The sequence below is a fragment of the Littorina saxatilis genome, linkage group LG8 (genome assembly GCF_037325665.1).
Source record: "Littorina saxatilis isolate snail1 linkage group LG8, US_GU_Lsax_2.0, whole genome shotgun sequence".
Taxonomy (NCBI): domain Eukaryota; kingdom Metazoa; phylum Mollusca; class Gastropoda; order Littorinimorpha; family Littorinidae; genus Littorina; species Littorina saxatilis.
Window position 1 is genome coordinate 16,005,432 of NC_090252.1, and position 15,122 is coordinate 16,020,553.

The window sequence follows — 15,122 nt, forward strand, 5'->3', positions numbered from 1 at the left end:
CATGTCATTTAGTGCATGGCACCTAGGTCACATTTACAGGTTAGGAGAGTCGCGTGTATAACAAAGTGATATTTTATCACAGACACACCACACACACACACACACACACGGGCAGACACACAGACAGACACACAGACATACATACACACACACACACACACACATACATACATTCACACACACACACACACACACACACATACACACACACACACATACACACACACATATGCGCGTGCACACATACACACATTTGCACGCAAATAATTGTTCTTACTATATAGAGATCGCAACAAGTTATCCCTGACCTCATATTTGGCATTATGTATTTATAGACATTGACACATGAAATATTTTAGGCAACGGGAATATCCGCTCCCGATAGTTGTAGTGCACCTGCCTGTGCAGTGCCTTTCTCTGTTCTTTATTTTGCTGGTTTTATTCTGAGAAATGTGATCGATCAGACAGTCGCCTCCCTTGTGCATGGGGACATGTTTGTTTCCCGAGAAAGCGTTTGTGTTCGGCTGAACAATTCGACGTGTCTGTGATATTATTAGGGCGCTATTGATATCACATTTTACAAAGACAACCCCAAACTACTCTGCTGAACAAAGCTGAACATTTGCGGGGAATAATGTCAGCACAATCTCAATGTGTGTTCTTTTGCTGCGCTACTTCCGTGTTCAATCAACACAATGGCAAACACGATGTGTCGAGGGTTTAAGTTTTCCTTCTTTGTCGAACGCTGGTGTGAATTTCCTTCTCGCCGTTCTTGACTCATCTACAGGAGAAACAAAATGCAGGTATGTTGTGTTGTCACAAATAAACACACTGACTAAACAATCGCACATATTTTATTTATTAATCTATTCATAGACAGCGTGGAGAGTAGGCCCGGCTGTGTAGGGTGTTGTGTCATTCTGTGTCAGGCCGCCATATTTAGAAATACAAGATTGAATAAATAGTGCGTGTTGTCTTTTACCAATATATCTACATGTCTTCACATGCAATTAAGAAATTGTTCGACGTGCGAGCATCTGCATTCAACGCGCAGTTTATCGGGTAATCTTCGGCTGTTATTTGGATAAACGCACGCACACTGCATGTTCGGTAACCCAAAGGTTACACTGTGCGTTGTATGCATGTCTTTGTGTAAATCAGTTTTACTCTGGGTTTTTCCCAGTGCTCGATAATTAATGATGCTCCACATTGGATTATGTGAACAAAGCATGTGTTATATGATAATATACTGTGGTTGCTCCTAACGATATCTAGATGGCCGTGGTGTGAAGTTGAATTTTGGACTGATACTGTAAACGGGGGTGGTCGGTGAGAAGGGAGAGTTAGTTTGAAGCTGGGATGGGCGATGACACGGAAGCTTATCTCAGTACCCCCTTTGCTGGTGACACACTTATGATTAGACCTAAACAAACTGTACGGTAATAGTGAAAAGTCCTTGGCTGAAAACACAGCGCTGTTTAATCAGATTCAGAAATTTATATTAGACAGCAAACGTTTTTATTAATACCATTTGTTTAGTCATTTTGTTATTAGAGCATTAAATTGATTTATAGTGGATGCAATCTCTCTCTCTCTCTCTCTCTCTCTCTCTCTCTCTCTCTCTCTCTCTGATTGTCCTCTGTGTCTCTATGTGTGTGTCTCTCTATGTGTGTGTGTGTGTGTGTGTGTGTGTGTGTGTGTGTGTGTGTGTGTGTGTGCGTGTGTGTGTGTGTGTGTGTGTGTGTGTGTGTGTGTGTGTGTGTGCGTGCGTCGTGTGTGTGAGATTTCCGTACCACTGTTGCTATAGTTATCGTTGTTGTTGTTCTTGTTTTCATTTGTTTAAATATCATGCATTTACAATATTGTCCGCCACATTACTCGTTTGTTTCTAAGAGCACATTTATAAGTTTATCTTGTTGTGCTCCCTTAATTACAACTTTCAATTACGGCTTTGTATTTATGCAACTGAATAAAACTGTTTAAACCAAACAAACAGTGATTCATGAGCCAGCCAGCCTAAGCCCTTTGCCACAGTAGCATGGGGAATTACGTTTTTGACGAGCTCATCATGATTGTCTTTGCTGTCATTCTGTTTAGAATGCAGAGTGAAATCCATTCACCAGTTGCGTTATACAAGAACAACAAAGACGAGACAAACAATACTGTATCGATTGGACATTGGATTTCCCTTTTTTGAGCCATGTGACGTCAGAGGCCTACACAACTTCATATTTGGGCGTTTCAGGTTGACCGAAATTTTAAAGGAACTACAAAACACACGTCATGTGTTTGATTGCATGTGTGTGTGCTGTTCAATGTCAAAACAACAACAAAGTCAGTACATGACGTGTGTTTTGTAGTTTCTTTGAAGTTTCGGTCAACCTGAAACGCCCAAATATGAAGCTTATGTGTTTGATTTCATGTGTGTGTGTGCTCGTTCAATCGTCAAAACAACAACAAAATCATAGTACCTGAAAGGAATTCGATCGATACATCAATGTTATTTGCGTTTTTGACCAAAATACGACATTTTACACAGATCTCGACAGTCATTGTTCACCTCGACCGCTAGCGCGCTCTCGGAGAACAATGACTGTCTCGATCTGTGTAAAATGTCATATTTTGGTCAAAAACGCAAATAACGTATAATATCCGGAAGAACAAGTGCAATACGAAGAAGAGCACGAAGAACCACACGAGCAAGACACAAAAAGACTAATGATAATATACACAACATTGCAATTGGTACAAATGTAGGCTAGGTAAGCAATAACATACCTATCGATTTTAATTGATTTGTAATTCGATGCTCGTGCGAAGAGGGATTTGCATTGTCTCGTTTCTTAGCTGGAAAGAAAAAATCTTCCTTTGTGGTGAGTGTCAAACCTTATACAGTAAAACAGAGACAGAATTAAGATGTTTCCTTTGTAAAATGAGATCATTATTTGGTTAATTTCTTGCAAATAGCACACACATATACACACACATACATACACACACACACACACACACACACACACACACACCACACACACATACACACACATATATATATATACACACACACACACCACACACCACACACACACACACACACACACACACAAACACACACCACACACATGTATTTGTTAAGCTCTTATGTTATCTTGCAGGTACACATGATGTTGTTATACTGTGCGATAGTGTTGCTGTTCATCTTTAGCCTTGGAACATCAGGCGCACCGGGATTTGGTGAGAACATCATTCTCTACTCTTAACCGTATTCATTGTGATTAGGAAGTTTGGCCTCTAGGATTTATCGTCAGCAATGTTACACTCTGAGAAAAGAAGGTTTAAAATACGCGTTTTTAATCAGAGACAAGAAGTGGTTTTGTGTAGTGTTTAAAATCCGCTATTTTGCTATGTTTAGATAACAACTCCAGATGCATCACTTCTCCAGCAGTCGTTGGAGCCACGGGATCCATGACGTTTCTCTTCAGACAGGACCTTAACATGTCATCTGACATATTTCATGCTTACATCATTCGGACCGGTGACACAGGTATAGTTGTTTGTTTGTTTGTGTACGAGTTTAATTGCTTAATGGAATAATCTCCGTTATGCCATGCTGCATGAAACTTAAAACTAAAGCTCAAGCGAGGCAACTAGGTGTTGTGATGACAATCAGAAACATATCAACACGTTGAGATGAAATCGTATTCAACTAATAAAGGATGAAGATTGCTGTTGTCAGTTCATACAACATAAGAGAAGAAAGCCCCCACAATACAGGGGTGTATTCTATATTGCTATGTCATGTGTTACGTGGATTTCCATTGGTCAATTGGGCAAAACTGAGCTCATTGTAAAAGTGATATCGACGACATTTCCGTCGATATCAGTTTTGATATCGACGACCTCTTTATTGCTTCCCCACTTCAAAAACAAAAACACCTAAATTTAAAAACAAACAAATATATATGAAAATGTAATGATCCCAGAATTTAGTTGAGCAAGTGACTAAAGACTCAAGTTTTTGAAAGAAAAGACATTTCTAAATACTAAAAAGTACAAGAAAAGCGTGAACAAAAAGAAATAATAATCAGAGGGAGGGATATGGAACAGCCAAAACTGAGACAAATACTTTTGTAATTTCTTTACAGTAAATACAAAATATCCAGAGAATTAGCAATATATCTAACATTGACTGACTGTGTGATGATATCTTCTGCTATTGGTCTGTTTCGACAGTGATATTAAAATCTCGACCTCCTGTCTCGATTTTGATATCACTGTCTCAACAGACCATAGCAGAAGATATCATCACACAGTCCGTCAATATTGGGTAATGTCTTCTGCTTAAAGGCACAGTAAGCCTCCCGTAAACCATCACAGATACGGTCAGGCTTTTACACACAGTACAAACACCCTTTCATTTAAACATTCACCGATTGAGAACATCCTAGGTGCCCTCCGTAAAGAGAGAACAATTTTCATAGAATTTATTTTTGCGTGGTTTATCTTACCCCTGAGCCATCGTGAACCCGTGTGATCCAGTTTCCCTTTTTCACAATGTAGTCGTCAGTGAGTCATTTGAATGCGACTCGATGTGAGCTTATCTACATAAGACCTACTACGGTCAAATAACAGCCCAAATATGACCAACAAAGGTCCCAATGGGTCAAATAAGACCTAAGTAGAAATCTAAAATAAACAAGGAGGTGCCAATCACATTATTGAGTTAGCCCCGTTCTCTCCGTACGAACTATGCCTGGGAGAGGATTTCCTACGTCCTCTTGCGAGACTTGCACGGATCGAACTTACCAACTTCCACTCTCTCACTCAAATATGTGATAAAAATATAAGAAGAGTGGTTGGAACTAGTTTTGAACTCCCAATATTTACTTGGGGGGAGATCTAACCCAAGGCCTGCCGTGGGCTCGTGTCTCGAGACCCCGTTGGAGAATAAAACAAGAACCAGGAAAGACTTGGCCAACTGAAACTAATTAATAATATAAAATAATTTCACAAAACAAAACAAACGTAGAAAACAATTACAACACAAACTCGCGTCTGCTTTCACCACCACGACACACAATAAATGTTGTCACTTTGTACTTTATTTCTTAATATAATGGCAGCTAATACACATACGTACAGACAAGACGAGTTCTCAGAGGATTGGTGGGCTTCAGCCTGAGCGTACAATATCTCTGTCAGGCGACAAAAGGGTTAATCCCATGCTAGATCATTCTCATACATCTACAGGGCACTCACCGACCCCAATACTAGCAGATCACACAACCATCCTTTTATCAAAAAAATCAATACACTGTCCTCTTCACAATGCCAATTATTACAAACACCCCTACCATGGACAATGTCATCACAACTTCCGGTTAAAGTTTGGATTACACTATACGGGGAGAGCACACTTGACGTTCACAACAGTCACAAATAATGATTACCGAGAGAACCCCGTAAGACAATAAAACTAGATCTAAAATAAAAATTAAAAAAATAAAACCTAAAACTAAACTATGAAACTGAAATATGAAACTGAAACCTAAAACTGAAACCTGAACCTAAACCCAAACCCCTTAGGAAAGAGTAGTCTACAAACGACGTCTGCTCCCTGTAAACACAAAAACACACACACCCTGGGTACATTACTGCCTGTTTCACAGTGGGTATGTACATCAAGGTATTACAACCTCTTACCTGCTTTCTCTGTGTTGGAACATAATTTTCTTCACTCCCTTTCACCAAGTTTAAATGGCGATTTTATCATCAAATCTTCACAATGTCTGTCGTAATTCTTTCAATGCAACTCATTAACAAAGCTAACACTACATTAATAACACATTAATGCCATCTTGTTCTTCACTGAATTCAACTATTTTTTTAGATGAATTATCATGTTTTTCAGCACAATTTTAGTAAATATGACCCGCCTGAACAGTTATTTATTAATTTAAAGAAAATTCCTGTTGTCATTCCACAGGTTGTCCTCTGATAAGCATGTCCCTTAAGTTTCATTGCATTCTGAACAGCTGTATTGAAGAAAAACAGTTTCCTAGAGAGCAGGTCATGCAAAAACGCTGAACAGAGAAACAAGGCCGAGAACATTTCAAAGCTCTTTCATTCACCCCAAATCAATGTTAACATAGTTCAGGTATTTTTCACAGACACCTGGTAACTACAGGCTTACCTAAAACTGCCCAGCAGCATATGCTGCACCCCCTTCTAGTCTGATGAGCTCATCCTGTCTTTTGAGTTTAGCTGCACGCACAGTGTCGCGTCTCTTGTTTAACTGATCTTTCTTGAACCTGAGGCTGCCAAGAACCCTTTTACACTTCTAGCCTTGTTTAGTCTTTTCATGTTACAGCCTGTTGTAAAGCCGTAGAACTGTGCAGTGTTGAGAGCAGCCGCTGGTTCAAAATTGAATTCCCTAGCCCCTGTGACGACTGCAAACCGTACGCGATTTTTGCATGCAAATTTGTCCTTGGGGCAGCGAACCCAAACGCTGCTGTGGAGACCCTCATTAGAGTTTTGGGTTTTACCTGACACACATCTCTGAAGCAGTTGATCTTCGTCAGTCTCTGGTAAACTGGTTCTAGAGGAGGATTCAGCTTCTTGAAGTTGAGAGGTGTATGGACGAGTTTTGCGTGTGGTCCTGGGGGCTGGTAGAAGGACCATGACGCGGCATCATGGGGGCACAAGTCATGCTGTGGCTTGTCATCTGTTGAGAAGCCGTGACGCAGAGATGCCATCACTGCCCGTTTCATGTCTGCAACTGTCTTACCCCCCCCCCCCCCCCCCTAATTGCCCGATTATAATATATCGTCAACTTCCTGATTGTATTCAGAGTCAGCTGATCATACCCTCGCCTTCCCAAAGTGATTCCTTTTTTGCGGCAGTCTGTCACAAGGTTGCGAAGCGCTGTTACAAGACGCTTGGAAACGTGATTGATGTACTCTTCTTTTTCGATGGTTACTTGATCTCCATAAGGCTTTATTTTGGAAAGTTTCTGGAAGGTTTTTGTGTCACCGTCTGACAGGATAACTGTGTATCGCAGATTGTGCTGCGACACTGACCTGCCCCACAGAACCCGAGCCGCCTCGACTTCCATGATGCCCGGCACTGGAACCTAAAAATAAAACCACCGTTTCAGTCAAAGTCAGCCACTGAATAGCAAACACACAAACACACACACACACAAAAGGCAATCAGCCACGTATCTACCAACATAGACGCTATTATTGCTTTTGTTCAGTACATGTATTACTATGCATGGATTAGTACCCAAACACACACACACACACACACATGCATGCACACATGCATGCACACACACACACACACAAACACACACACACAAACACACACACAAGGCAATCAGCCACAGATCTACCAACATAGACGCTATCATTGTTTTTGTTCAGTACATGTATTACTATGCATGGATTAGTACCCAAACACACACAAATACACACACGTACAGACACAGACACAGACACAGACACACACACACACACACACACACACACACACACACACACACACACACGTACACTTCACATAGACAGCGCACACAAAACACTGACACACATTTTCACAAACACTTACAGATCTATGTAAAATTCAAACACAACACACTATCATCCCATTTCAACAAACGTCTTCACAAACGCACCATACACACATACTGTTTAGATCTACGCTCTCACCTGCAAAATTCTTGTCACAGATGTCCAGTTGTTTTACCAGCCAGGCAGCATACTCCAGGGGTTTCTCCTGGAGAAGTTTGTTTCCAGTTGTCTGGCAAACGTATGACAGTAGTTGCACATAACATGAGCGTCAAAGCAAATTCCAGTCAGCACGTCTAGACTACAGCACACCCTATTCCAATGTGGGACGAGTGCCCCCTGGTCAGCCATGATCCGTCGTAGCTTACACTGATATCAAGAACATCATCATCAGACAGTGTCATTCCATTGTGCGTTGCGTGTATCTGTCTGACCTGACGGACAGCCTCACTGAATACTTTCTCCTCCAGTAGATCTACATCAAGTCGTTGATAGAGTTTATCAGCTTTCTTCTGGAAGGTTTTGTGATCCATGCCTACCAAATCTAAACTTTCACAAAATTTGTAAAATTGTTGAGCACCTAGCCCACATATCAAGGAGTCTGGACGAATAAACGGCTTGCCTGATGAGACCATAATCCGTTTGACCGCTTTCTTTGGAAGCAAGGTATCCAGCGGTACCTGGAACAACTTCCTCACACGTTGAACAAGAGACATGCGCGTACACTGCAAGGCCGTGTCCCTGTTTTGAGTCTGGGCATAGTGACAGCGTTGGCTGTTTACATTGCGGACAACAAAGTTCGTTTACAAGTCAATACCATCAAAGGTTTCCAAATCAACAAGACATCTCCTTGTTTGGGAAGCCTCTGGACCTGTCGCTTTTGACCAGTGGCTGCTGTGTAGGCCTATGTGTTCGTCTTGAATTGTTTTCGCGTCAAACCGCCAAGAACACACTCTCAGTCCTGACGCAGAATTTGATCTGCATGCCACAGCGGTCGATCCAGATTTTGTGCGCTTGGTCACCGATTGTGTTTTAGTTGTTCTCTTGTCTCTGCAACTCTTCAGTTGTTGTCTTCTCGTACACTTGCCTTTATGATGTGTTTTTCGGAGCGTTGATCTTTTCACACGTGCCATTTTTCTAAGCAAACTTAGTCGAAAACTAAACGCGGTGAGCAGACGACTTTTAAAACGCGAAAAGCCACGCGAGCCTATCTGACCAATCGTGGCCAGGTATTTACGTCATACCCCCTTATATGGAAAGTGTCTGTGGTTTGCTTGTTTGAAAAATAGGGGGGTTTCCCCAGGAGAATCCATATTTAACCGAAAATAACCGCCGAATGACACAGGGGAGAGAACTGCTGTTCAAACGGTATACGACGTTCCCGCGTTGGGCGAGCAGAAATGTCTGTTGTCAAGGGTTGAAAATCGGAATTTTTATCGGAAGAGTGAATGAAAAGACAGAAAAATTCGCCGGGTTGGTGCAAAGAAATATGTTTTTAGAGACTTTGATGAATTTGTATAGTGTAATCATATGCATTTCATGAAAGTAGACAGATTGAAAGGTGCAAAACTGCTAACAACTCAAAATGGCTGTTTAAGTCCCATCACTCTAAATTTCAGTGGCGCACTTCGCCTTAATCAACCCTGTGACGTCACCTCGTCATATACAAGTTCAAAGCAATACATGCCGCCTCCTAATTACACAATCAAAATCTGTCCAAACATACATTACCCACCAGTTTCTGACATTAAGCGTCCTGATTCCCCACCATAATCTATTATTTATACTATATATTAACAAACCATCACACAACTCCAAACTTTCAAACCCTCAATCTTTCCCTTTTTGATCCCACAACGTCAAAAATAGACTGTCTTTCACAACTCAACTAAAAGTTCAATTTTCTGATCAATCGTTTTCAAAACCATTCCTTATAACTACCAACATAATATTCTCCCAAAATATCATCCTATTTTACCAATATACCTGTGATTAATCATCAATTTTCATCAAAAATATGATTTGCACCGGCGCCATCCACAAACAGGCTTTTCTCACAACAAGCACCACTTCAAATCCAACAAATTTTCATCCTTAATCTCACCATCAATCATACAAATATAAAATCAAAATTACCTCCACGTCTGGCATCACAATCTACCACATTAGATCACCGGATTCTGCCAAGAATCTCTATTTCTTTCCCGATTCTTTTCTCAATACTACGCCAGCATGTCTTCTCGACTTCTCAGTCAGGCGGAAAAGGAACATCTTCGCGCGCGTCTCCAATCACATGACCCAAAAATACTCTCCTACCAAAAACCTAAATCCTTCAGTACTCGTGATTCAAACCACTTTCCAACTCACAAATCCTTTGTGAACTCATACCCTGTCGATCAAAATAAAATCTTAATAACACAAAAACGTATTTTCTTGTCAAAACATAATTTGCAGCAAATCAAAAAAAAAAAAAAAAAAAAAAAAATTTGCAGCAAATCTACATTTTAACCTCAGCAACGCAAAGGGAAACAAACCCGCGGTCCCATCCCTTTTTGACTAACGTAGTTGTTTCCCCTACACCGCAAATCCATCGCACTTGGTTACATACAATAGCACGTTTTTATGCACGAAACAAACGGCTGTGGTTCACAAGAACTCTAGCGACGGCTTTTGACTGTTGAGAGGAACGGCGATATGCATGAACCGTCGTCTGCTACGACCCTTGCGTGACCCTGCTTCCGGGCTTTTCTTTTTTCAAACTTTCACAACTTCGAATTGTACTGATCTTGTCTTGATGAAAAAAGAATTCGTTTGTAAGAATGTTTGTGTAACAAGCTGTCAATTTATTATTTAGATTTTAAAAGTTAGGTCTAGCGCAAAAACGCACCACGGTCCAAAAACATTCTGATAATCATCGATCCACGGCTATTGCCAGTTTCCATCGATAGAATGAGACCCGAAGGGAAGTAACTCATTTTTGAACTGAGTTCAGGATGGGTCCAAAAAAGTGTTCGAGACAATCTGCAAAATTAATTCTTTGAAAATTGCTCGCTCTTTACGTAGGGCACCTAGGATGTTCCCGTTTGGTGAGCGTTCAAATGGAAGGGTGTTTGTACTGTGTGTAAAAGCCTGACAGTATCTGTGATGGTTTACGGGAGGCTTACTGTCCGGGCGTGATTTCCGGTATTGAATATTCATAACAGCCGTCCAGCATCAAAACGAGGCGCCATTGTTGTAGAGGAGCAAGTCCACGAAAATAAATTCTTTAAAAATGTCTCACGCTCGACAGAAAGCAGCCAGGATGTTCATGTTCGGTGAGCGTTCAAATGGAAGTATGCTTGTACTGTATGTAGACGCTCGGGGAGCTCTGTGATGGTTTACCGGAGGCTTACTGTGCCTTTGAAATATAATACAGTTGTGTTTGTTCTCTTTTTTCTCTCAGCAAATGTTCTTCAGTGCGATCGCAGGAAGGGAGCAGGCATCACGTGTGACATTATAAACAGTGCTTTCGAGCATACCACGATAGAGAACTACAGCCTGAAACTTACAGCTGCGAATGTCACTCCAGAACTTGCAGGCAATTACACGCTATGGATCGTTGCTGATGGTTCTAAAGAGCCTCCTGTTGAATGCAATTTTGTGGTGCAGAATAAGACCAAAGGTTTGTATATATATATGTAATTATTCTACACTCAATTTGTATTACTTTTTTCTTTCTTATATTTTGTATCTACGAGTGCATGGGTGTTTGTGTACCCGTGTAGGTAAGTTACCAATGTGTGTGTGTGTGTGTGTGTGTGTGTGTGTGTGTGTGTGTGTGTGTGTGTGTGTGTGTGTGTGTGTGTGTGTGTGTGTGTGTTTAAATAATACGTTACGGAACGGTTGTTAGTCAGTATGCCTTAAATAAAGTTCAGCGTTATTGAAAGATGTTGTTAAACTTAATTAATCACAGAAACTTAAATGACACGGTTTGATAGCTTAGATCTTTTGTTCGTATATTTACATCGTTCATTGTTACTTTGCAGGACTCCCCCACCAGGCAAGCTCCGACACCCTAAGTATAGTCGTTCCAGTGGTCGCAGTGTTTGTTGTTGTTGCTGTTTTCATTACTGGTATCCTTATCCTGAAGAGGAAGAACAAGTAAGTTACGTATAATACAAATAGTGCAACAACGACGACAACAACAACAACAACAACAACAACAACAACAACAACAACAACAACAACAACAACACCAACAACAACAACAACAACGACGACGACAACGACAACAACATGAACAATAACAACAGCAACAACAACAACAACATTGTTACAAACATAACAGCAAGACAGCGATGTCAAAACGTCATTGTATAAATAACCAAACAGTGAACAAATCAAATAACAAGATGGATACATAACAAACCGAGCAGACAAGCAACCAACACACACACTTAAATCGATCCAATCTACCAATCAACCACTTATTCAGTTAAACAGTCAGTCAGTCGTCCCTAACTTTGACCTAACAGTAAATATAATCTGATGTTGTGTTGAAGTTGATAATTCCGTTTAAAATTGACATCTTGTTTAGTTGTATGCAGTAATAGCACGCGAAACACTCGTTTAAATCTACCATAATACAAATATTCTTAAACAGAGCAAACACAACTATTTTTGTTTATGCAATTTCAGGTTACCGTGTCTTTCTCTGCAGACGAGATCCACAACGGATGCACCGCAAGCTCTTGAAGAAAACAAAAGGTACAATTATGCCCCTATTGGATAAACCACGAAAAAATGACTGCAAGAAACAAACTTGCAACAGTCATAATTATACAGAACCATTCATCATCCAGTTGTGTGTATTGCATTCTTTATTTGTCCACTTTAATGACCGATAAGTCACAGAACCTGTAAATGTTTTGGTTTGTTGAATTAATAACAAGCTGGGTAACAAACACAAAACAAGACAATATTTATGTGTGAGAAATCCAAATGTTCAATGGTTTTGATCTTCAGACAAAAATTGGATTGTCCAAGACAAAGCTAGCCGGGCTGTTTGTTTAATCTGTATATAGAACCACCGCGGCTTTGAATGTGTGTTTCCGAAGAGAACGATTGTAAACGATCACTCTCAAAGGCTCAAACAAAGCTGATAATTACAGCGACGACTCATGGTCAGTTTGGAATCAGGCTATGTAATTGTAGCTTGCACATCAACAAGTCTTACGACATTTACATGGAAAAAGTCTTACCATAAGCTCGTAAATAAGTTAAAACCTACGTGCATTTTCTAACCTGAAGAAAAGCGAGGCAACATTCACGTTTCACATGATGGACAAAAAGTATGACGTGGCGCTTGATGTTCTCGATAATAGACGACATGGCAGTGTCTTACACTGTCGCAGTATGTCACACTTTTCTGGACGGTTCAGAGTACACTGAACATTGTCAAGTTTAAAGAGAGTAGAACCCACATGTTACTGTTCTAATACGTGTATCTATGAAACACAATAACATGTCACGTTTTCATGAGTTATTTGGATTTATGATATCAACTTATAATGCTGTGTCGCTCAAAGTAATAACGGTTTTAGGCGTGACGAAAAAAAGAACAGGACCGGAGTACGATGATGAATACAAGACTTAGTTTACACCGGCCCCCGTAGCGCAGTGGTTAGCGCATCGAGCTGCGGGCCGGGAGGTCGTGGGTTCCCAACAGGGTCATGTGGGTTTTTCGGGCTACGGCCGGCTCCTACCCAGAGTGGAAGTGATATGGTTCCTATGGGAAGACTGGGATCACTCAGCCGAGTGTCATTCACTTAACGAATGCGACTTTGCGGGTGCTCAGGTTCTGTTTACCTGACGGCAGTTCTCGGGCCTGGTTGACGCCAGGATATATTATGACAGTTAGCGTAGAGTGCTGCCCTGTCACGTAGTCTCAAACCAAATTGGAAATCCAAAGCATCATCATTATAATCATCCTCATCTCATTAATTATCCAACATTATAAATTGTCCTTGCTCTTGTGGCCCTTCATGCCCGGAGCCCGGAGCTCATGGTGACCTTTGTCTCGGTGTTCATATTCGATCCTTCCCTGAATAGTAGTTCTGCTGTCAGTCTTCAACGTGTGACGTTTCGGGGGGGTCGACGGGGGGACGTGGTTGCGGTCTGCTCTCTGGAGGGGACGCTCACTCAGTCTGGCTCCGTGACTTAACAGTAAATGTCGTTAGTAGGGTGCATAGCTGGTAGTGGGCTGCGTCCGTTAGCTCGGGACAAGACCCACTACTGAACACTGTCGAAGTGACTCAGCAGAAGTGCAGTGTCATCTTCCAAGGGTAGCCCACCGTAGCGACCCGACATCACCCCCTGGAGCGTCTGTAAAACAGACAAGTCTGGCAGCGGAATGACATTCAGATGTGGATGGAGCAGTGAAAGCAGGGACGGGGCGGTGTGAGAGCACAACGGGACAAGGAATAGGTGCAAAGACGGAAAAGAAAAACAAAGAAAACAAAGAGACTTATTTTACAACCATTTGAATAATACATACATCCCCGGTGGCGACTCGCATAACAAAATCGTTATTCTCGTGTTTTGATCTTGCCGTTGTTACAGCTCAGGGCTGAGTACGTCCCGCACTTCGCTTTGTTTACATCACGTGACCACCCAAACATCCGCACAACGCAACATTTCCAAAAGAAAAACACGTTAATTTGTTTGCTTTGTCTTAATAACACATTTCTATCTACATTTACCATTTACATCTACATTTACCACTACAACACCATATTGCATACTCTATTTTGTAAGTGAATCGTTATCATACATAATAACGTTATCACGAGAAGAACACAGGGACGACACTCTATCAGTCTATTATGCAAAATTCTCAGAGCGCGTTTGCTTCTCAACTGTTTCGCGCAAATCGTGTAAGATCTTTTTTTTGCGGAAACCTCCAGAAGAAATGCAGTCTCAGCGGCTTCCACCTACACCATAGTCGTTTTTATTTGGAATGTGACGTCCTGTTATTCGTCACGTCACGCCTATTTCGAAAACTAAGCGTCGCACAGAACCAGCGCCCTTCCGTTTTTAAAATTTTGCAAGACTGATCACACCAATGAACATTGTTGAACTCGTTGACAGAAAGAGGGGACCCTTTAAACAGCCTATATAGTGTATTCATTAATAACTATGGTTCCTTCTGACTTATTATTTGGTTATTATGTGATAAGAACATGATAACATAAACCATGTTCCGTGGGTTGTAGTCAGATTGCTGTTTTGTCGGTCCTCGATCGGGAAGCAGATACCCTTCAGTTTTACCTGTATCAGCCTCAGCCTCCAGCCTCGGTCGATAAAGGCCGTACAGAAGACTATAATTATAAGCTTTCTTCCTGGCGACAAGAAAGCTGGTCTGACAACAAGCCACCAAACATCTTGAATTGTTTCAACAAAAACTAATACTTATCTTACCATGCACATTTATGTTAATGAAACAGGTCAGAAGAGCAAGTACCCTTACTGGAGCCGCCGGAGGACGTGAGAGGGAAGTTGTAAGTATGCCTT

The 15,122-nt window shown here is 41.2% G+C and overlaps 1 protein-coding gene across 1 annotated transcript; it reads left to right on the forward strand.

Annotated features, from left to right (window-relative positions):
• Nucleotides 1-392: 392 nt before the first annotated feature.
• On the forward strand, nt 393-15,122 carry LOC138972892 (uncharacterized). The gene is made up of 7 exons (XM_070345559.1): nt 393-803; nt 3,156-3,234; nt 3,413-3,544; nt 11,014-11,232; nt 11,597-11,711; nt 12,249-12,317; nt 15,056-15,122. Exons 1-7 carry the CDS (start codon nt 798-800, stop codon nt 15,111-15,113), a joined length of 678 nt encoding a protein of 225 aa, XP_070201660.1. The 5' UTR covers nt 393-797; the 3' UTR covers nt 15,114-15,122.